A 24,078-nucleotide genomic window follows, 5' to 3' on the forward strand; every position below is an offset into this window, starting at 1 on the left:
GCGTGAATGCGTGTGTGTTACCTGCTGCTGTCAGTATTAAGTGCCGTTCTGTTTCGCTCCCAGGTGATGTTGGCTTCAGGGATTGCGTTCACCTGACAGGAGAGTCTGGCCACGCCCCCTTCATCTACCGTCATGGATTCTGGATGAGTCTGGAACTTAGGAAGAGCTACAGAGAGAGAGAGAGGGGGGGGGGGGTTATAATACTAATAACTTACAACAGGGGTCTTCAACAGGGGGTCCGGGACCCCTAGGGGGTCCTCAGAGTTACTACAGGGGGTCCTCCAAATCTTTGTGTGATAGACACTTTTTTTCTTCTTTTTTTATATTAACCACTTGAACCCTAGTGTCCTTATTCTGAGAACTTTAGCCAAAAATAGCAGATCTACAAGCTCACAACGCGCTCACAACGCGCTCACAACGCTGCAAGGCATTGTGAGCTTGTAGATCGGCTATTTTTGGCAAAGACCTTTGGTGTAGAGGGGAAAAAGAGCAGACTAAGTACAGAGTGAGAGGTCAAGTTTATTAAGTATTGACGTTTCAAGTGGTTAATTCTGAAAACACAAATTGACATGAATCCAAAATACACTGATGATCGATCGCGCTGTCAAACAATGAAACTATATGGAATCTATGAACAGGTTGTGGGGGTCCCTGCTTCATCTCTCTCTCAACTAAGGGGTCCTTGGCCTGAAAACGTTGAAGACCCCTGACTTACAACATAGGCCACAATGTGTATTATCCTATATTGTCACTGTCAGGAAACCTTGTATGTGCAAGACTGTTACTTTACTAAACCTGTATTCCAATGGATCCACTGTAGATATCATTAACAAGCTCTTATTTGTAATACTTTTCACTGATTAAGCATTTATCATTTCCTGTAATCCTTTCCCCTAAAAATAGCAGATCTACCAGCTCATGACCATGAGTTGTGAGCTTGTAGATCGGTTTAGCGATACTTTAGTATGATGAATTAGGGCAGTGGTTTTCAACCAGTGGTCCTTGAAGGGGTTCCAGGTGGTCCCCACAATGATGGAGAGCTGGTAACCAAATGGACCCTTGCAGATCTTTAACTCTTGAGATTGTAAAAAATCGTCTCATTTTCCACTGTCAAGAGTCAAATTATTGTTAAACATCTGCATAACTTCATTCTACAGACAAATTAGAGAAGGTAGAACAATTGTTACTTGGATCACGGTTTGCTCTTCTCTTGGTACCAACATCAATACAGCTTGGAATTGGGAACAAAAGCTTATCCAAAGATAACACAATAGTTTGGAGTCTGAGAGGCTAAAATCTCATCAATTGGTGGTCCAAAATAACAAATAAATAATGGACCTTGATATGGAAAAGGTTGAAAACCACTGCATCAGGGCATTCAGTTCAGTGAAAAATAAAATCAAACCTCGGTTCGAAGTGAAGCAGTGAATTTTCAATGTGTTCTAGAGCTATGAAATCTGTGTTCTAATCTAGATCTATACATTCTATGTTCTAGATCTATACTTTCTATGAGTCTTAGTTCTATATTTCTATGAATTCTGAATGAATTAATGATTTTGTCTGGAGGGCCAAATTGTCATGTGAAGCTTGGCCAATCCTCAATTCTTCATTCTGGACATGCACGGGACATGTACGGGACAGACAAAACTAACCAATCACAGCGCAGGGATACACGGGACAGGTACGGGACACACAAAGCCACTCCTTGGAAGTGGCTTTCACCGCTTCAAAAATACATAATACTAAAATAATATAATAATAATACTACTAATAACTTACATGCTAACTGGACCCTAGCCTTGCGGCTGACCAGCATGCCGTAGCGGTTCTGCGCCGCGCACTCGTATTCCCCCGCGTCCGTCTCGTTGGTCTCCCTCCTCTTGCTGAAGCTCTTGATGGACAGCGTCCCGTTGGCCAGCACGGCCGCCCTGGCGCCGGTCGCCACGGGTACGCCGTTCCGCCGCCAGGTGAGCGTGATAGGCCCCTCCCCTTCCACCTGACAGTCCAGCGTCAGGGGGCGGTCCCTCACCGCGATGACGTCCTCCGGTTCCCTGAGGAAGGCCAGCTCCGAGGCCCCGCCCACAACTAGGGAGGAAGAGGAAGGACATCGTGTTGAAGAATCATTTCACCAGGAAACACAAATGGTAAATGATAAATGGTGCATTTATGTAACGCCTTTATCCAAGGTGCTTTACATAGATTGTGCATTAAATTCACCCATTCACACACACATTCATACACCAATGGCAAAGGAAACCATGCAAGGCACCAACCTGCTCACCGGGAGCAACTAGGGGTTCAGAGTCTTTGCTCAAGGACTCTTAGACACCAACTCTGGGGGAGCCCAGGATCGAACTGGGAACCCTCTGTGTTCTAATGACGGTTTCTCTACCCCCTAAGCCACTGACACCCACAAATCACACAAATCATATTGTGAGCAAAAATGCATTACCCCATGCTAGAGTAACTCATTTAGCGCAGCACTTAATGACATAAACAGGACACCACAGCACCTTTATTTTGTTCATAATTATGTTACGGTGAACTATAAACAAAACAATATCTGTGCAAATACAGCGAGAGAGAACGTCATCATCATACATATCCAACCATTTCACACAACATTCATACAATCAATGAACAGGGGGGATAGGCTGAAGACCAATGCTTATTCTCTGCCTCTCCTTTACAACCCATAAGGAAAAACCCAGGATATCAGCAGCAAAATAACGACAAGAAAAAAAGAAAGACATTTTAATGAAAGAAATGTATGTGATACGGTGTACACACCAGTAATTCCAACTAGACGTTTAGTAGACTCTCTTATCCAGAGCTATGTACAAATTGCTAAATCCGAGTGTGACTGTGAACCCTAGTCAACAACAGACTGGCTAGTCACAAAAATAGAGTACAAAGAAAACAATGTAGAGCTTCAAAGAAACTAAGTTAGCAGGTAAAAAGCAAACCTAGCATTTGTCAAATCTATCATTTACAGCCAGTGACGCATTTTCGATGAATTGAGTACAAAGGACCCCAATGGAAACAGGCCATAGGCTTTCTTGGGTTTAAAATCATATTGTATTGAACTGCACTTTCCTATACTTTTGTTTCGCAAACTGCTAATAAAGTATTAGCAGTATTAGTCATTAATCAATCAATCAATCAATCAAGAAGTACCGATCTTCACCTGCAATAGATTAAATGGTTTCTCAGAATGCATGCACTTTAGGGGTGATCTAATCTCTCATGTAATAACATTGTGAGTCAAATGTACTGTTATGAAGCATGAAACACTACAAGAGAATTGTGTGTGTGTGTGTGTGTGTGTGTGTGTGTGTGTGTGTGTGTGTGTGTGTGTGTGTGTGTGTGTGTGTGTGTGTGTGTGTTCAGGGGGTGGAGGTGGGAGGGGGGCTACTTCACATCAGAGAAGGGTGATCCATTGTTAGAATGAACTGTGTGTGTGCGCATCTGTCCACACTTCACACTTGAACTTGAGACAGATCATTATTTCGACAGCCTAGTCTCAAACCACAACGCAAACACACTGCAACCAAACCTTAAACAAAGTGAGACCACCACAAAATTGCAATATGAACTGCCATTTCCAATGCAAAAAAAACTAGAGGGGTTCCCAAATAAACTTCCAAACATGTATGTATTCTAGAGTTTAGGTCATATTTGTTCCATGAATCAAGTACAATACTCATTGATTTAACCCTTAAATGGACCTTTAAAACAACCCCCCTTTTTGCTGTTGCATGTTCACTGCCTACATACGTCATATTCATATCTTGCCATCCACTTGAATGGAGAAAGATATATTTTTTTTCTGTTTATCCGGCCCAGTGGGAATGGGCCTTTAAACTAGTATAACTAGTAGTATAAACTAGATTAAATATGCCCCTCTTTTACCAACTACAACATTAACCGCACATAAATGTATCAATAGTTATAACTATTATGAAATGGATTCTGTCACATTTTTGAATGCAGAATGTTTACTGTTAACAGAAAATAGAGTGTTTCTAGGCTGTGTATTTCTATTTTTACTCAAGTAAAAGATCTGAGTACGTTTTCCACCACTGGACTGACTATACTAGTTCTGCAGACGCTTTCTTCAGGGTCCAGAAGACTGATGAAGTGGAAGAAGGAATACAAATCTAGTTTACTTAACTGTATTTAACTGTTATAATGCTAGTTTGAGTTGCCTGCTGTCATATTGTTTAGTTAACACCGAGAAACATAACCAAGTGGACCCTTAGTCCATTTGGTTACATTTATACACTCTTTCAGTGTCAGGATTTTAATGCATACAGTATGGGTATCATAGCCAATAAAGCGAACTATTTTGTTTTAGCAGACTCACTTCCTGTTTGGATTGATTGATTGATTGATTGATTTGATTGATTGAAGACTTTATTAGAAGTTTGCATAGGAAAAGGTACAGTTTCATGACGGTACAGTTCACTGGTACAAGGTCTACTAAAAGGAGATCCATGAAAAGACTAAGAGGAAAGAAAAGACTGGAGAGGAAGAGGAAAGAAGATGGTACTTACTGAGATGACAGGAGGTGGTGATGATGGTGGTGAGGATGAGGATGATGATGATAGTGATGAAGAAGCTAAAGACAGAGATGTTGACATGATTGAGATCTTGATTAAGATGCAATGTAACCGTGATAACCTACCATGCAAATAAAATAAATATAACAATTTATGCAATTTATTCTTCCATTACACTGCTGCAATGTAGAGACACCAGTTTATGATAAAGAGGATGATTGGGTTGTACTTAACCCCTATACTGTTACCATCAGATCATAACAAAGAATATTGTATGTAGGGCTGGAGCTCGAAACAAGGGTCCGCTACAAACTTGATAACACATTTATTGAGTACCCGGTATCAATAAGCTTTGGGCTTATCGGGCTTGTTATCGGGCATAGCGTCCCATGATGTCATGTTTAAACAATCAAGACAAGAGAAGATCAATAAATGATTACAGTACTATTCCTAATACTAGTAAGACACCTGAGGGTGGAATGCGACCTCAGGGTGACATGCGACCTCGCCCTAAAGGGCGAGGTCGCGCCAATTCTTGACTATCTGGCCAACCACAGCGTTTCTCTGACGATTCTAGTTGTTATCATTCTGGGGGGAGTTTGTTCATGTTTTTGTGAGGGTATAGCCCTGAGCCAGACATAGCAATAACTAAGCTAAGCACATAAGCACAGCACTCCAGATAGAGCTATTATAGAGCTATTAGAGCAACATACCAAAGGGTAGAACGGGCTAGGCATTGAAGAGTCTTAACAGACATCCTTCAGAGGTTCTGCCGGAGAGAAACGAACTTGCGTCAGAGCCCAAGCCGAGCTCTACTTTATATAGTCAACTTTTTCTTGAAAAACGGATGCTAAAATAAAAAATAATGTTTCGAAAATATTTTATAAAAAAATAAGCTTCATATTATGTGTTTCTATTAAAAAATGATCACAAAAAGCGTAAAATAATGATAAAATAATCATTTTGGCCATTGTCAGACCGACACTGTTTACATTCTAGTCTATAGACTAGGATGTAAACAAAGTGTCGGCCCTACAATAAAAAGGTTGACTATAGCTCCTTTAAGGATAATATTGTTTACTTTAGTCTACTGTCATCTTCATACATGGTGGTCAGCCACACACTCACGGTCACAACAACTGGGCTGGCCAATAAAAAAAGATACCAGTTCTGTTCAGAATTTGTCAACAAAATCTTCTAAAACGCTCAATGGTGGGCTCGATAAAAGCCCGGCTCAATAAGCAGGATCGATAAGGTGCTCATTATCAATTAAAATTAACGAGCTCCATCCCTAATTGTATGTGCTTGTGCATGACATGGGATCCATGTTGAGGCCTTAACTCCACCCTGCGGACAGACCACTTGTTTGTCCCTTAATGGTTGAACAACAGTGCTGTGTTGTTAATTAATTAGGCCTTAACCAGGACTAACAAGGCAGGCAGGCAGATGGATAAAGCCTGAAGACTGAACTAAAGCCTGCACACAACTTTGTGCATGTGTGTGCATGTGTGTGCGTGCGCGTGTATGTGTGTGTGTAGCCTATGTGTATGTGTCTGCTATTTGAATAGTTGTAGAGGCAGTCACTATAGCAGTAACGCACTTGACGTTGCTCCATTCTGACTGATAGACCCCCTCTACACACACACACACACACACACACACACACACACACACACACACACACACACACACACACACACACACACACACACACACACACACACAAAAAAACACACAATTCATCCTGCAAACTGCCTGACAATGGTGCTGAATGCTGAGCCATTGAGACAAGAGAGCGAGTGCAAACAATGACAGAGTGAGTGGTGAGGGGTTTGTGTGTGTGTGTGTGTGTGTGAGAGAGAGAGAGAGAGAGAGAGAGAGAGTGAGTGTGTGTGGGGGTGGGTCAAGTTCAGATGACTTCAATAGAGTCTGGAAGAAGGACTGCGCTAGTGATACTACCCCCCCCCCCCCCCCCCATCTCCTTTTCAACTTGAACTTGGAGGTGACTTTCCCATGCCCCTCCCCCTCCCGTGGCCGGGTGGGGTGATGACATCACCTGACACGCCCGCTTTCAGCGGGGGGGCTCAGCCCCTCATATTTCATCGTCTCATTGTTGTCCCCCCCGTTGTCCCCCGGTCCGTCCGTCCGTCCCAGCTGTTACAGACGGAAAGACGCTCACGCCGCCTTTTCAGCTGGCGCTGTGAGACGTGAAATTGAGACAGAGACACACGCACACCCAAATGCACACACACACACACACACACACACACACACACACACACACACACACACACACACACACACACACACACACACACACACACACACACGCACCTCCATCCATCCTCTGTTCTATCACTCTTCTGTTGTCAGCCCTCCATCCCTCTCTCCTCCTGTGTCAGCTGCCTCGTTTGTTTGTTCGTTTGCTGTTTCCCTACTTTCCTTCTTCCTTTTCCTATACTCTTCTCTACTTTCATACTGATTAATCAAACCTTTGAGGTATCTGGTTCCACTGAATGTTACTTTTAGCATCGATGATGAAGATCGCTTTTGGTGGAAACATGTTGGTGTATTAAAGTGGTTCTACAAGGCGATTCCAGGAGGTCAAAATTGACCCATACAAGTCTGTAACTCTGACTGTGTAAAAATGGAACCAAATGAACCCCATTTGTAAAATGTCAGAGTTAAGGGGAGACCTTGAAATTTGGAGGTTTGAGAAACACTGGTGTATTATATAAACTAAAGGCTGTCCCCTCTTTTACCCTCAAAGTGCCCGGATCTCCCTGTTTTTATCTGATATCTTTATCCCATCTGATCCAGGAGCACCTTTTACTATTTTAACTCTTTTGACTTTTAGGACCATGGAGAGCACCTGACCTGGTGGCTTCGTTCTCTCTGTGAACATTAGCCTAATGTTCAGCCTAGTCAGTCTGGCAGTCAGGCAGCCCAAATCAGATGTTTGGCTTCTCTCCAGATTGGAAACAGATGAGGTTTTTATCAAGTCTGCCTCTGAATCGCATAATCAACCCAAAAGGAAACAGATTTTTGCTACTCAGATTTAAAACACTTTCCAAGGTGTTTGGACCAGGTTGTCTCAGTCTGGACACCTGGTTGAATCATACCTTTGTCGTGTAACGACGCCAGTCACCGAAAATAGTATGTTAACATGTCTAATGGTCAAATTGATCAGCCAGCCAGAGCCAACATACCCAGGTATTAAAGCTTCCATCCATTTTACATGGTTCATCATGAGGAAGCTTTAAAAGCTGCAATCCATATGTTTCATGTCCTACCTGGGATTTGAAACTGTGTCTGGGGGACTAAACTTCTAACTGCTCTTTCAAGAGGGAATGGAATGGAGATATATTGCACTTGTTATGAGCTTCAAGCAGGGCTACTTGTCAACCAGTAAGTGTCCTATGACACCAGGGTGCAGGTTTCTCAATATAAGGGTAGGGAGACCATGCACACCAATCCACTGCAGATACAAACATGGAGCCTTTTAATGAACTATTATGACTTGAGCTTTGGAACCCTTTCACTCTAATTCAGAGAGCTATTTATTATTATCACAAATCACAACTGCAAATCTATTCTTGGTCAAATCTCCATCCTCAGGCTCAGACCACTTTGCAAGCTCACAGTGCATGATGCAATGCAACATAATACATAAATACGCAACATAATACGATTTTATTTTTATTTTGAAAATGTAGATTTTTGTATTTTATTTATCTAAACATTTCTTGGATGTCGTTTTTCAAAGTGCTCATCCATAATGACAGAGGGATGCCAGCCAGGTTCAAAAGCGGTTAAGTAAAAACAAATCAATACAAATTGTATTATTGCATTTGAGAATCCCTGATGGTGGGACTGGGGTTTGGATGGAGCAGAGACATTGGGGGAGCACCGCTCTCCTCCTCATCAGCTGGAGCCCCATCTCCCAGCTGCACCCCAAAATCCATCCATCCATCCATCCATACACCCCTCCACCCAACCAACCAACCAACCATCCACTCTTCCATCCATCCATCCATCCATCCATCCATCCACCCATCCAGACATCAGCCTAGTCCTGACCCCATGACCCCCTCGTGCGCCACCATTCACCCACCCAGATTAATACCGCACCCATCTGGGGTCCTCATTATAAGGGGGAGGGGGACCCCACCCCCAACCCCAACCAACCCCCCCCCCCCCCTAGACCGGGGTGACCCCAATCCTGGGAGGTCATGAGAGAGTTGGGCTCTTGGAGAGGGTGGGGGTCAGACCCTGACCCCGGCCCGCCCCGTCCCGACTGGGGTTTGAGGTTCATTGTCACCAAGTTTTAGACTTGAACTTCACAACACGTACACGGTATATAGCGTGCACTAGCACACACATGCACACGCACACGCACAAACACAGAAGACAAACACCACTTAATCCCATCATAGACTCTCTCCTCGTCTTCGGTCCTCTCAGATATGATATAGTTAATTAGAGGCTATTAATTAGATACCAGTGGCTGCTGGTGGTGAGTTAATGCAAATTAGCCACTTAGAAATGACACACAGGAAGTGTGGAACACACATCTGTTACTAATTAAAGTACAGAGCAGTAACACACAGCTAAATACCACATGGATTTTGGTTATTGTAATGTTGCGAGAAACAGTATGTGTATGTAGGATGTAAGAGCAATGCTCAAAGTCAAATCCTTCATTATGTGAACATTCTTAGCCAATTAACATTCTTATTCTGATCAAATGTCAACATTTCCAAGTCTTAAAATTGCAGAAAATGTAGCATTTTGTGTAACTTATCAGACTGCTCTGAAATGAGGTCAGTGTCTCTACAGTACCAGTTTGGACATCACATCCACATTACTAATTGCACTCTTTCAAAATCTTCTTGAGGGCATGCATTCTGAAACCACAACCTCCAAACATCTCCACATTAAACACTGAAACATTTGATTTAGTCATTTTCACCCAGCGCTGCTGCATAGTGCAGACCAGCTATTCACTACAGACCAGCTAAACACAATATACGGTAACAGACCTGATATTAACGCAGCATTCACACTACAGACTAGCTAAACATAATACACTGCATGTACTACAACAGTGTTTTTCGAACTTTGAAATCTGAAGGTCTCCCCTTAACTTTGACTGTCAAAGTTACAGACTTGTAACTTTGACAGTCAATTTAGTCCCCCAAAAAGGATCCTAGAGAGTCCCTGAAATACACTTAGAGAACCACTGCACTACAACATTCATATTAGAGAGATTATTAGAGAGATTCAATGTCATTTGGAACAATAATAATCAGTCCAATTGTATCCATTTGTAACTCTGAGGATGAATGGGCCCTTATGCATGGGTCCATTGGTTGCATTACAGTCTCAAGAGTTAAATTAACACTGAGGATTTAACCGAGTAACATTATTATACTGTTTATGGTCAGTGGTTAGATCAAGGTATAGTTCTGACTCAACTCATTCAACCCCAGTGACTGACTGTAGAAGACTGTGGCTGTAGGCCTATACTGGTCAGCTCCCAGTGACCAACAATAGAAGATCTTGGTTTTACTGGCCAGTTCCCAGGGTCCAACAGTACTTGACCTTGCTTGATTTTACAGGACAATTCTCAGAGACAAACAGTAGACTGTGGTTAAACTGGTGGTCAGCTCCCAATGTTCCAACAGCATCAGACGGTGGTTTTACTGGTCAGCTCCCAGTGACCAACAGTATAAGACCTTGGTTTTACTGGTCAGCTCCCAGTGACCAACAGTATAAGACCTTGGTTTTACTGGTCAGCTCCCATAGTGTGAATGACCATGAAAGCAGCTTACGTTTGCCATGATTCCCAGTAAAAAACCCAGTTCTCTGTGGTCCCCCCATCGGTACAGAACTAAAGGGCCAGTGGTGGGTGTCCCAGTAAAACCATTAAGACCATTAATCCAGCACAGCCTGAAGCGCAGACACACTGGAGGGACGAGACAAAGGACCCCGAAAGAACCAAATGCTGACATCTGACCTCTCCTTTCAGGACAGCGTCTCTCTCTCTCTCTCTCTCTCTCTCTCTCTCTCTCTCTCTCTCTCTCTCTGTGTGTGTGTGTGTGTGTGTGTGTGTGTGTGTGTGTGTGTGTGTGTGTGTGTGTGTGTGTGTGTGTGTTTGTTTCTTATTTCACAAAGTCCTCTATTTCACTACTCAAATTTTGACTTTGAAAATGTAATTCGAGGATGTTTGTTTTGGTAATTTCATAATTAACTTCTCCTCTTGTTTTTTTGTGGCCATCTTTATTGGGGAATTATCCATAATTGTATTAATTCCAAGTTTACGTTGAATGTCCACTTTCCCCAAGACTTCCCTTAGAGTTGTGATCGGATGGATTTAGATTTAGCGATCAATGTGACCATGACAATTGGAGTGAAATATCTTTTCTCACACCACACACACACACACACACACACACACACACACACACACACACACACACACACACACACACACACAAAGGTCTTAATCGGGGGCATGACAGCATAGCCAGGGTCAGTCTGGTGTCAATGAGGATGTGAATATTTAAGTTTGGGTTGTCTGACCTTGACCATGTGCACAGTCTGGCTCTCTCTCTCTCCACACACACACACACACACACACACACACACACACACACACACACACACACACACACACACACACACACACACATACAGCAAAACAAACTTACAGACAACAAAACAAACAAGCAACATTGATGACAGCATCACTGCATTAATTGTCTATCAAAGACATATAGCATCATATTCGGATGATTTAGAGAGCTGGCTTGATCCATAAGTCAAGATGTTAGTCCAAGTAGGCTAACTATAACAAACCAAGCAAGCAGTATAAGTTGGCTAAGTAGCCTAAGTTAGATGATGGGGGTCAAAGTTATGACTATATAGTAGTCTATCAATGTATCATTGTTTTTTACAGAAAGGGTTAAAGAATATGTAGCTGGCTTGGCAGATAACGAACCAGACTCAACCCTTCCCACAAAGACTATACAGGCTCCATGCCTTTATCATTAAAATCCGCATTGTTTTCACATTTCACTGCCAATTAGGCTTCAGAAAACGTGGTTTGCTTGCAAGACAAGAGAACTATGTTTGAACTAGACACATCATCGTTGACCAGGTAAAACAAAAACACAAGCAGTACATCTGGCTACTTTATACAGTGGCTATAACAGTAAAACTATTGGAATAAGTCGCCTTTACCATATTCAATAGCATCCTATAGAATAGAGGCATAGATAATTATAGCAGGTCATATCATAGCAGCTGACCATCAATGAGAGATGATGAGCGCTGCTGCCAGATGACTGCATGGTTGCAGCGGTATAATAGTTTGGCTTTTGAGTGAGTACACATTAAACAGTAATGCATTCTAATTATGTAGTAGTAGAATAGTCTATATTTACCTGAGCAGATGACCTGCACGGACAGGAGCACCAGGACACTTCCCATCTGCATCCTCATGGCTTTGGTGAAATATATTATCCGTTAATAATCCGTTATTAGTTTCAGCTGGTGCAACAAACAGATCTGTGGAAAACCTGCAGCTAAGTCCAACTCATCTGCTCTCTAGGTCTACTGAATATCAGCAGACCTATGTTCTAATACTAAAAAAAATGAAAAAAGAACGCCAAAAAGAGAGGTATAAAAATAATGAAATAATGGACCCTCCACGAGATCCAGATCAAATCCTCCTGTGGTCTAACCGTGGTCCGCTGTGCTCTCCTCTGAGGTCGCTTTGGGAATGAATGAAAGACTGACCCGACGCCTTCTGGCCGGCGCGCGATGTGTGCGTGTGCGTGTGCATACATGTGCATGTGCGTGTGCGTGTGCGTGTGTGTGTGAGAGAGAGAGAGAGAGAGAGAGAGAGAGAGAGAGAGAGAGAGAGAGAGAGAGAGAGAGAGAGAGTCAGTGCGTGCGTGCGTGCGTGTCAGGGAGCCAATTACAGACGGGGGGCCCGGCCAAAGGGGGGCGGGGTTAATCCCAGTATCTCTGCCCCGCCCCGCCCCCCTGAACCCCGCCCCCCTGTCCTGTCCCTATCACTCTCTCTCTCCTCGTTCCCAGGAGAAATCAAAGAGCAGCAGTGGTCCTCAAAGTGTGGTCCCGGGACCTCTATATGGGTCCTTGAGTGGGTTCCAGCATGGGGTCCGATTCCGAAGCTAAATTATTGATGTTTTACGAACCATGTTGTTGTGGGGGTCCAACTGAGGGTCCCTGGAATTAAAATGTTTTTGAACCACTGTCAGAGGGAGGGACTGCATGGCCAACATGCTGATCTCTTGGCCTGGTCACTGTGCTTAAAGTTCAATAGTTTTTTGTTTTTGTCGCAATGTTAAAACAATAATTTGATTTCAATACATTTAGCCCCATTGATTCCAGTTCCAGATGGAGACCCAAATGCATTTGATCACATTTTTATCTTAACAATGACGACGACGACGATGATGATGATGATGATGATGATGATGATGATGATGAAGACAACCATAGGGGACAAACACAAATACAACACAAATACAATAGGTTACAATAGATTGTAGCCTATTATACTTTATGGTTTTGCAATTATTATCGTTTCTTCTAAACCAGTCAGTCCAAAAGCAAGATGACTAGATCAGACTCAGAGTTCAATCATTAGAATAGGCATTATTACATATTTTTATTTATCATGATAGTCATTGGCCCAACTCTTACACTTACATGTAATTGTCCTGGTTTTTCACACTTTCTGTGGTGCTGCTACCTGATTTTCCCCAAGGGGATCAATAAAGATCTGTCTGTCCGTCCGTCCATTTGATTATCTGATTTATGTACAATTTTATTGTATTTTGGTAAAATAAATACAAGTATAATCACATAAAAACTTAACAAAACACTTATTTCCGATGCTGCTACATAAATAAAATTAATTAGTCAGATAAAATTACTTAGCATCGATATATTACATTGCAGCTCCTCACATGAATAATAATAATAATAAAAAATGTCATTGGTATTATGTAATGCTGTCAACCCATGAATTGATGTCACTGTATTTTTTTTTATCAACTTTTTTATTTTATTCAAAGCATGAATGTTACATGTAGAAGTTACATAAATATATTATGTCTCTGTGTTGTTTACGATGAAACATTGAGGGTGATCTTAAATCCAGTCACACTGTAACACAAAATGGGTAGTCAGATTTTGTGTTTACTCTCTAAATTTTGGATGTTTCTGATGTGCACAGCAGCCATAATGGAAAGAAATCCTTAATACTTCCTTCTCAGGTGTTATGATACTAATGAAGGCTCTGTTCCATTCTGGTCAAACAGATCAGGGTGCTGATATTGTGATATTGTGATATTGTAAAAAAGAAAAGACGAGAGTTAAAATGGTTTCATTTACTGCTTTCTATTGTTTTAGCGATTTTAGTATTTTGATTTCAGTGGGTGCAGGATTTTTTATCAACTTTTTTATTTTATTCAAAGCATGAATGTTACATGTAGAAGTTACATAAATATATTATGTCTCTGTGTTGTTTACGATGAAACATTGAGGGTGATCTTAAATCCAGTCACACTGTAACACAAAATGGGTAGTCAGATTTTGTGTTTACTCTCTAAATTTTGGATGTTTCTGATGTGCACAGCAGCCATAATGGAAAGAAATCCTTAATACTTCCTTCTCAGGTGTTATGATACTAATGAAGGCTCTGTTCCATTCTGGTCAAACAGAGTCAGGGTGCTGATATTGTGATATTGTGATATTGTAAAAAAGAAAAGACGAGAGTTAAAATGGTTTCATTTACTGCTTTCTATTGTTTTAGCGATTTTAGTATTTTGATTTCAGTGGGTGCAGGATTTTTTATCAACTTTTTTATTTTATTCAAAGCATGAATGTTACATGTAGAAGTTACATAAATATATTATGTCTCTGTGTTGTTTACGATGAAACATTGAGGGTGATCTTAAATCCAGTCACACTGTAACACAAAATGGGTAGTCAGATTTTGTGTTTACTCTCTAAATTTTGGATGTTTCTGATGTGCACAGCAGCCATAATGGAAAGAAATCCTTAATACTTCCTTCTCAGGTGTTATGATACTAATGAAGGCTCTGTTCCATTCTGGTCAAACAGAGTCAGGGTGCTGATATTGTGATATTGTGATATTGTACATGTTGGCTCACTGGAAACTCTGCTACACCCAGCGGGTCTCAAATTCTAGTCGCTTCAATCGCTTCACTTTGGTCGCGCTGATCCCAAAACGAAACACCCAAAACATTTCCGTGTCTCCCGCCAACACCAACATCAACGATGCCTGGCTGTCAGGACGCTTTAGTTAGATTTTTCTAACTGGCGAGTCTTTGCATTGACTTTGAATGTAATTGCGCCGCTGAGATTTGAACATTTTGTACTTTTACTTTTGGTAAAAGGGTTGCATCGTGTCACCACTTGGCACTTAATCCTTTGCTGCAATCAGACAGTCACTGTGCTTGCTCATATAATATCCATGTGATTCCACGACCCATAGAAATTTCGATCCCTGTTTTATTATCATCAACTGTCCAATAATTAAAAAGAAAAAGAAAAGAAAAGAAAACATCACTTGGTAAAATGGTTGAAATTTCAGTTCCTTCATTTAGGCCTATTTCTTTTTCTCAGTTCTCTGTCTGCTGGAAATGTCTCGTCAAATGATGTGTGGTTTGTCCGCAAGTTCTCTTTCTTCACCACCATCACTGTTTTTGCTGATGAGACAAATACTTAATGAAGACAGAGCTCTGTCATCATTTATGCCATCCAGTTCCATGCATGGTACAAAAATACATAAGGCTGAGATTTCACTTCCTTCTAGTAGTCAAAAGATTTGTGGTTCGTCAGAAAGAGTCTTTCCGACTTCCGAGTTCCCTTTCTTCACTATCACTATCACTTGCAATTCATTGTCCCACCAAAAATATTTCTTGTATTATGTCTTTTGTCTTTTCCCAAACTCATTCAACTGATCGCTTCTCTCATTAGTTGTAGTTGAAAGACGAACAGGTAACACACCTGCACCATTGATATGCTGCCAGGGTTAATCCCAGTAATCCTTGTGTTCTCAGTTAAGGTGAACACCTATTCTATGTTGATGAGAAAGTCTAGACTGTGCGTATTGGTGTGATGTCCAGTGGAACAACTATTAACAAAATTACTTCTAGCTGTCTGTCTTGTCTTGTCTTGCATTGCATCCTTACCTGATGCAATCATGTAACCAACACAACATATTAATCATCCCGACACTTTACCAGTCCCCAAAATAATTCATATATATATAGGCCTATAATAATAATATATAATTAGGATAGATTATGTAGGACTATACATGATACCCAAAATACGAAATGTGCCACGGACAAGGACAAGTGTTGCCACGGACACGTTTGTCCGTGTACGGACATGTTGATGACCCCTGATTACCAGTGTTGCCGTGGTCTTGGGTCGCGCGCCCCCGGCGACCCATATCTTTTTTCAGCCGGGGTTTGTTTTAACAAAGAAACGAGCCTATATGCATATCAATAGACCTGTATAGTAGGTGTTGAGCGACTTTGCGACCCCAAAAACATTGAATCACCACTGCACCACTGCTGATTACACCCGGTTCTGTTTGTCAGAACAGTTAAGCTAAACTCCTGACTCCGAGCGAACCAAGAAGTCCCATACACAGCACTGATTAACTGTAGAAAATGTGTTTCGAGCCTTTGCCTTACAACTGTGTTTTTGCATAATCTAAATGGCAGACATACAAGCTCACAACCTGCCGCGTTGCGATGTGTTCTGAGCCTGTAGCTTTGATATTTTCAGCACACAACACCATCGTAAGACAAATAGGCTGATCTATAACTGCGAGAAGCAGTAGCAGCAAGCTGTCAGGAATTAAACCTGTGAGAGTGTCCGATCATGTTAAAAACCTTAAATGATTATGAATTTAATGGTTGTTCTACTTTATCCAAATAATTATATTAAAAATAGTCTTAAATTTGCCTAATAACAGCATTTTCCCAGCCGGCCACAGTGGCCGGTGGTCTTTATAATTACCACTCTTTGACTCTGTGTACACATGAATCTAAACATAACATTCTTCAATACAGCATGAAAGGTGGACACATTACAACATTTCACTTGCACTAGTCCATCTTGGGAGTTTCAGCAATATACTGTATGAAATGGTGTCAGGCATAATCGCCTATAACATTTTCGCCAGGTCTTTTCGCGGGGCACTTTTGCCGTGGAGGAGAGTCTTTTCACCTACCTGTCTGAGCCATTTCGCCTACCCTCAATTCTGCTGTCAGACTGTCCATGTTTTCATATTATCTCTTTGTCATTTAAATATTATAGTGACTGTGACAGTGGTGTTACATGTCAAACCTACACACGGCTATCCTATGCACTCCATAGTAATCACATAAATACAGAGCTATTGGAATCAGGTGTGCCCAAATAATTAATTAATCCATGTCCCGATACTATACATTCTTTGGTGCAGTATTGAACAGTATTGTAAAATGAACAGTATTGTAGGCCTATATTGTTTTAACATTAGGCTATACAAAATATATATGTAGGCTATTAGCCTATATAGGTCTATATAAGATATGCTACACCTAAATAGCCTATAGAATCAACCTTGCCTGTCAACAGGCATAAAAAACTATTTTGCCATTTGTTAGGAATAAAATGTGATGTAAATAATAAATGTCAAGTAAACTGTTAGACTCACTTGACACCACTGTCACAGTCACTATAATATTTAAATGACAAAGAGATAATTTGCAAACATGGACAGTCTGACAGCAGAATTGAGGGTAGGCGAAATGGCTCAGACAGGTAGGTGAAAAGACTCTCCTCCAAGGCGAAAATGCCAGGCGAAAGGACCAAATGCGTGTAGGCGAATATGTTATAGGCGAAAGTGCTGGTGACCTATGAAATGAATCATTGTATGCTACCCTATGCTACCCTTTATTTTATTTTTTCAGTGTTGCTACAGTATATCAGCAGTGCAATAGGTTTTAAAGTGCTGTTTTAAAATCATCTGTACACATGTGAAACTTTCATGCCAGCATGTTGGCTTGCCCATATAGTTTACAACACAACTACAGCACATCATCATCAAGGTTCAAAGTTCAAGGTTGTACTTTATTGTTGCGACCGTAGGTCGCATTTACTATCAAAAGCTCCACCGGCTGTCCGTGAGTGAGTCAGTCACACGTCACACTTTTGCCCTGCTCATATCTCCACAACCGTTGCCCCCAGCCACGCCAAATTTTGCACACACACTCCTTACCTGCCACACTACTACCTCCAAGGACCCCCGGAGCTCCAGGGACCCCCAGCTCCCTGGGGGACCCCCAGATGTAAAAAAGGACCAAATGTGCTAAACTGACCAAATGACCACCCCAACGGGGCTGCTCACGGGGAATTCCCGGGGACCACCGACTCCTGGTGCTCCAGAACGGATGCAAAAGTGGTGGCGCCCCCAGTGGAGGACCCCCTACACTGCAGCTCACATAAAATGCCGTAACTCCGGCTAGGAGCGACCGGGACAGCCGGGGCCGGTACCTATTCGTCCGCCTTGGCGGCGCGGAGACCCCACCCCTCATTTCTCACATGGCCCTCTTCTAGCGCCACCATGAGGCCGATTCTTGCAAAACACATTTTTGGACACTGCTCCTAACATTTTTGCCCTAAAATCACGCAAATCGGTACACAGTATGTCTACACTCATCCCATCAACATGAATCTGTCCCATATAGCGCCACCTCCAGGCCAATTTTTACAAACACATTTTTGGACACTGCTCCTACAGATTTTGCCCTAAAATCACGAAAATCACTACACAGTATGTCTACACTCATGTCATCAACATGGATCAGGAAGATTTTGGAAAAACACATTTTTGCCCTATTTGTGGAGATAAGTGACCTACGGTCGCTTATCTCCCGATTAGGGAGTCTTACTGGTTACATCTTGTGTAGGTATATACGTACATAAGAGTAAAACGTATTTTGGTTTGGCTTCCTTTCATACAATGCAGCAGCATAGATAATAACAACAGAATAATGGTTAAAAAAAGATTTAAAGTAAAGAAAGCAAGCAAAAAGACCAAATAGAGCATCATCAAATATATATGGTATTGTATACACCAACAGCATTTTTCTTTTCCCTTTTTTATCGCAGAGATGCATCGAAACTTTTTCACAATCTAGTATCTAATACTTCACCTACCAATGAGAAAGAGGGAAAGGTGAGCTTCTGATCATCCTTCTAGTTCTAGTGATCATATAAACCACACTCTTTTTTGAGTTGAACATTATATCAAACAACATGCCATATTTTGAGCAAACCCTGAGTAGCTGCTGTAAGCCAGCACTGTATGGAGACAGTACAACTAAATCATCAGCATAAATCACATGATTAATAAGGTTATCCTCCACCATGCAACCAGTTTTACACTCTTTTAACTGTTTAGACAAGTCGTCCAGTATCAGGAGCAGAATTCTGTCAGTCAGTCAATCAATCGATCGATCGATCGATCAATCAATCAATCAATCAATCAATCAATCAATCAATCAATCAATCAATCAATCAATCAATCAATCAATCAATCAATCAATCAATCAATCAATCACTCAGTCAATCCTGACCACTTTTAAAGAATACTTTTTGATCAAAACATATGCACCATTAAACTAAAGTGCAAAGTCAATATCTAATCTCTTGTCTAATTGTATCATTTTCCCCAAGAACCATCAGATGTCATCCATTACTGCAACCTAGTGGCAGCCCTGTAGACAACTGTGGAATTCATGCTCCTGAAATATAAAATCTTCTTAAAGGACAACTTTGTTTCTTCACAATAAAGCTGGCAATACACTACAAGATAATCGGGCCCGACTGAATCGGGAAGAATTAAACACTACAGGATCATTTTTTCTGATTCTCTGACCAGATAATCTTAACGGGCTCACACTTGCCGTTTTGAACAGTCGGGCGCTCCGCACGCTACAGGATTCTATTCAGATTGAGTCGGGCCTGAACGATGCAATAATACATAATATAATGAATACAAAATGTCACGGGGCTGTTCTGAGAGCTTCGCCTTGCAACACACGCACGCACACGCACACACACACACACACACACACACACACACACACACACACACACACACACACACACACACACACACACACACATTAACGTATTATCCACAACACACCATCGAATCGCTTCGCGCAATGGAGGAAAAAAACGCTTCAATAAGGAATTTGTGTCCCATTTTGACGATGAGTTCACTTTGACACGTTTCCATCCATGCCTCTGTTCCTCTCTCTGACTTTTATACCCTCTCTCTCCGCTGCTAAACTGGTCTGCGTGCTGTCTGCTTGGTGCCTGATTTATGATTAGTCGTATGACTGTGTGGCGCACGGAACAGTAGATTTCCAAGATCAAACTGTGTCCCTCCACGCTACGTTGTAGGGTTTGTAGATCAGGCAGTGGGCGTGTACTTGCAAGAGCAACATATAGCGAGTCAGTCAGTCTGTCTGGTAGTGACTGTAATGATGATCCTGGATCAGTCACGGACAACAGAAGTATGATTTATATATTAATAAATCATAATGTACACCTTTTGTGTTATGACCTGAACACAAGGGAGAGACTCTCTTTTCCTTTTAGAGGAACAAGGAACTCCTTGGCTAAACCAACCCCCATACTTTTCAGTGGAAGGGGAGACTTTTATTGCCCCTTGGAATGTTTACCTAGAGATAAGAAATCATGCCAACATGGGTTTCCTCTGCCATGCACTATTCAGTCTCTCACTGACTGAAGACAACCAATGGAAAAACATGGAATGTGATGATAACTTCTCAATGAAATGACATTTATAACATTCAAATATATGGTGGTATTGCCATATGATGTACATCAACTATACTTTGAATTTAACGAGTACAAATATGTTTTTCTTTCTTTATTTGACTTTTATCATCATGTACTCTCTACACAATTTGAAGCAATGATGTTTGGTATCTGTACAAGTGCATATTAATGATGATTACACATTTCTGGTCAGATGTAGGAAATGAATGTTCCTTAGAACTCTATCATAGAATTTAGTTTTCATTTTTGTTCAAAGAACACAGACACTTCTGCCTCCTCCCATTGCGGTCCTACAGACTAAAAGGGTCCGCCTCCCATTAAAAGCCTGGACCTTTCAGGACCAGGCAGTTCCCCATTGACTTGAGTTCAGACAAGCAGGGAGGCAGGATCAGACTTCGGTCTCCTGCACCTTCTCTCTGCTCAGTTCTTCCAAGACTCCTACCAAACTCATAGCAGAGTCGACTCAGGTCCTCTGTCTGTGAGCTCAGCTTCGCGCTCAACCAGCAGGGACTCGAGAGTTGGACTCACATCCTCTCGCTGTCTCTCCTGCAAAGAGATCACAGAGTGGGACACGCATTGTCCTCTGTGGCCTCATCTACACAGGGTCGACACACGTCCCCTGCCAGACTCTCACCAGCGGCCGGGCAAGTTACCCTGCCTCTCTGACAGACTCTCTCGACTAGTGGGATTGGAGCCAGCGCTCTCTCACTCCATCGACGGCAAAGACACCAGACTTGGGTGAAAACCCTCAAAGATACCTCCAGCTCTATTCCAGCAGCACGCCTCAACTTCCAGCCTCTTCTCTCCTGCCCAGAGAGGGAAGCACGTCGACGCCCTGCTCCACCAACTCCAAGATGGCCACCGCCACTCAGCACATGGAAGCCGCATGGGCCGACGCCTTGCTACCATGCTAGCAGCTACACGACGCAACACCACATGGTCACCATCCAGCTCTAATCCTCCTCCTTTTCTCCTCTCCCCATCCTGCTAGGCTGCTAGGCTAGCAGCCACACTCTTCATCTACAACACGCTAACGGACGCGCCGAAATCAGATGTTTGCAGGCAAGCAGTTTCTCGTGTCAAGTGGCAACCATTACAGTGTGTAGTGCAGTGTAGGGGAGATATGTTTTATTGATGTTGTTTGACTTTATTTCTTTTATTCCCTTTTATTAGGATGTACCCATCTGACCAGTTCTGCTTGTAGATCTGTCTTTTTCACAGCATACTTTAACGCACATGCTTTTGGGTTTTTAACCTAATTTTGACCTTTTATCCTTTACTCCATTTATGGTTGTTTCTATGAATTATTATATGCCTTTTTCCTTTTTAATAAATGAGCATTATTGATAAGGGAATTTGTCATTTTTCGTAAATATTCATATTTTGCAGTATGTATGCACAGTAATGAACATTTATTGCAACTCTGCCAAGAACTCACGCTTAGAACTCACAATAGCGAGTGAGTACGAGTGAGTTCTCACAATAGCGAGAACTCACAATAGCGTGATAGAAAAATTATGTTTCATAATTTGTTTTATGAAATATTATTTTTAATATTACGATCTATTAATACTGTATCCATATTCAGTATTCATATGTTCGCTACATATTTGGCGCCCAACGTGGGGCAGAGTCTTGTTCTATTACTGTACATACTGTAAATATGAATTTATGAAAATTCATAAATTTCATATTTTTTTTAAAAAAATAGATTTTTGGTCTAAAATAGGTCTTCCCTCCAAAAGCCTAATTTCCCTGTGTCGCAGGACAGAAAGGAAGTGTCGTGTGACTAACCACACCCCTTTCTGACCTGACCCTCAGGGATATTTGGAGAATGCACTTTAGCGGCATCTGGTGGTCAAATTGCAGAATACATTGATCTGGTAATTTAGTCCCCAAGGACATTTTAGAGAGTCCAATTTGGCGACATCTGCTGGCTAAACTGCAGAATACATGTTGGTGTTTTCAAGTTGAGGGTTTGGTGTTCAAACTTGTGCCCATTTTGCTTCTAGAGTCGAGAGCCTAATTGATGGTAGCCTGGTAGGATTAGCGATCTAACAGAGCGAATTTAAATCCATGAAGGTCTCCCTTCATGTGAAACAAGGTCAAATACCCTTGTAACCCCTTGGATGTCCCTCTCCTAAAGTGAGGAAGTTTGAAATACAGATGTTCACTCCCTGTAGAGTAAAAAAATAGGTAATCACTAATCTTTAGTATAACCATTAACTACCAATAAGTATACTGCACTAAATTGGTAGGTAGAAGTGAAACTGTGACCTGAAAAGGTTTATAATTGGATAGTAACAGATGTGTTCTCCTTTTATAACTTTTAGTGACACGTAGCAGTAATCTAAACTACATTTATAGTCTAAAGCACCTCTCCACAAAGTGTGTAGGTGTGTAGGTGCGTTGGTGCATGTCAGTCTCTCTGTGGGGGCAGCCCCTAGATTCACCCACACGCGCACACACAAAACCGACAGGTCGTAAACCAGGGACACACAGCCAGTGATCCTGCTGACCTGTCAAAAGTCTGTAAGTCTCTTGTAAGTGACTGGTCCATGCTTTAACAGTGTAAGACATTTTCATAGCAAAGGGCTAATGTTATTTTAAAGATTTATACACTTTTAGTTGGGTTTAGTTTCTAACTCACTTCTAATCTAAGACTAACCTGTTGTAGGCTATATGTTTACTGTGTAAACATCCTGTCTTTGTCTTTTACCTCCCATAGTGATGATTCATTTCAGTGTCAAATATATGTATGTGTTCTATGTTGCGATAACCACACCTAATTAAAGTACTAGCCAACTTAATTGAACTAAAATTACCTTTAATTTGTTTTAGCTGGAACAGCCCATACTCAAAGCAAACCTCTCAATTTGCAATTGTGTAACTTTTAAGGAATTAAATGGTTTAAGTGAAATTCTTCAACTTTGGAAATTATACACAAATTTGAATTTGAATTAACTTTTGTAGTAAACTACAACCGATTGAATTAGAGAAGAATATTTTAAACACATTTTAAATTCTAAAAGTTATCTTAATTCCAGGGCAGTTCACAAACAAATTGTACATATCATATTGGGTATACTTCGATGATATAACTTGTAGACTTTAAATAAGTGTGTGACCCTACAAAGTACTATCAACGTAAGTTCTAAATTAAACTAGACACAGTGTTGCTTTCAAACAAAACTAGTTTCCCAAGTCATTAAAGTAGTATTAAACAGGTTGGTGCACTATATATAGAACATTTAACTATTTTTGCCATCTCACTTTTGAGAAAAAGACTGACTGCCTTTTAACACAGGCCAAGTCACAATTAGAATCTTGCTTACTCACAAATTTCTTTATTCTGACTATATAGAAAGAGCAAGATGACTAAATCCTCCAAATTATCCGGCTACCCGGACATTTTTGGTCAGTTAATGACCTTATGGGCAGTTCAAGATGACTGTATCAGTCCAACTGTTCCATGCCAACTAGTCACACCAGTACAAATGTCTCAATGTCAAACCGACATGGAACAGACTGCATATGTTCTACAGGCTAACAAACAGCTAAGAGCCGAATTAGACCA

General features: G+C 41.4%; 1 protein-coding gene across 1 annotated transcript in view; it reads right to left on the minus strand.

The window, feature by feature from the left end:
• LOC308308381 (immunoglobulin superfamily DCC subclass member 3-like) overlaps positions 1-24,078 on the minus strand; it is a gene marked incomplete at both ends in the record, with an annotated part of 73,459 nt that overhangs the window by 22,087 nt on the left and 27,294 nt on the right. The window contains 4 exons of the mRNA XM_080753804.1: positions 22-166; positions 1,780-2,085; positions 4,557-4,621; positions 21,030-21,047. Coding sequence (XP_080609930.1) covers positions 22-166; positions 1,780-2,085; positions 4,557-4,621; positions 21,030-21,047 — 534 coding nt within the window. The remainder of the gene's footprint in view (positions 1-21; positions 167-1,779; positions 2,086-4,556; positions 4,622-21,029; positions 21,048-24,078) is intronic.

This window comes from Nannobrachium achirus, assembly GCF_963921795.1.
Source record: "Nannobrachium achirus genome assembly, chromosome: 2".
Taxonomy (NCBI): Eukaryota; Metazoa; Chordata; class Actinopteri; order Myctophiformes; family Myctophidae; genus Nannobrachium; species Nannobrachium achirus.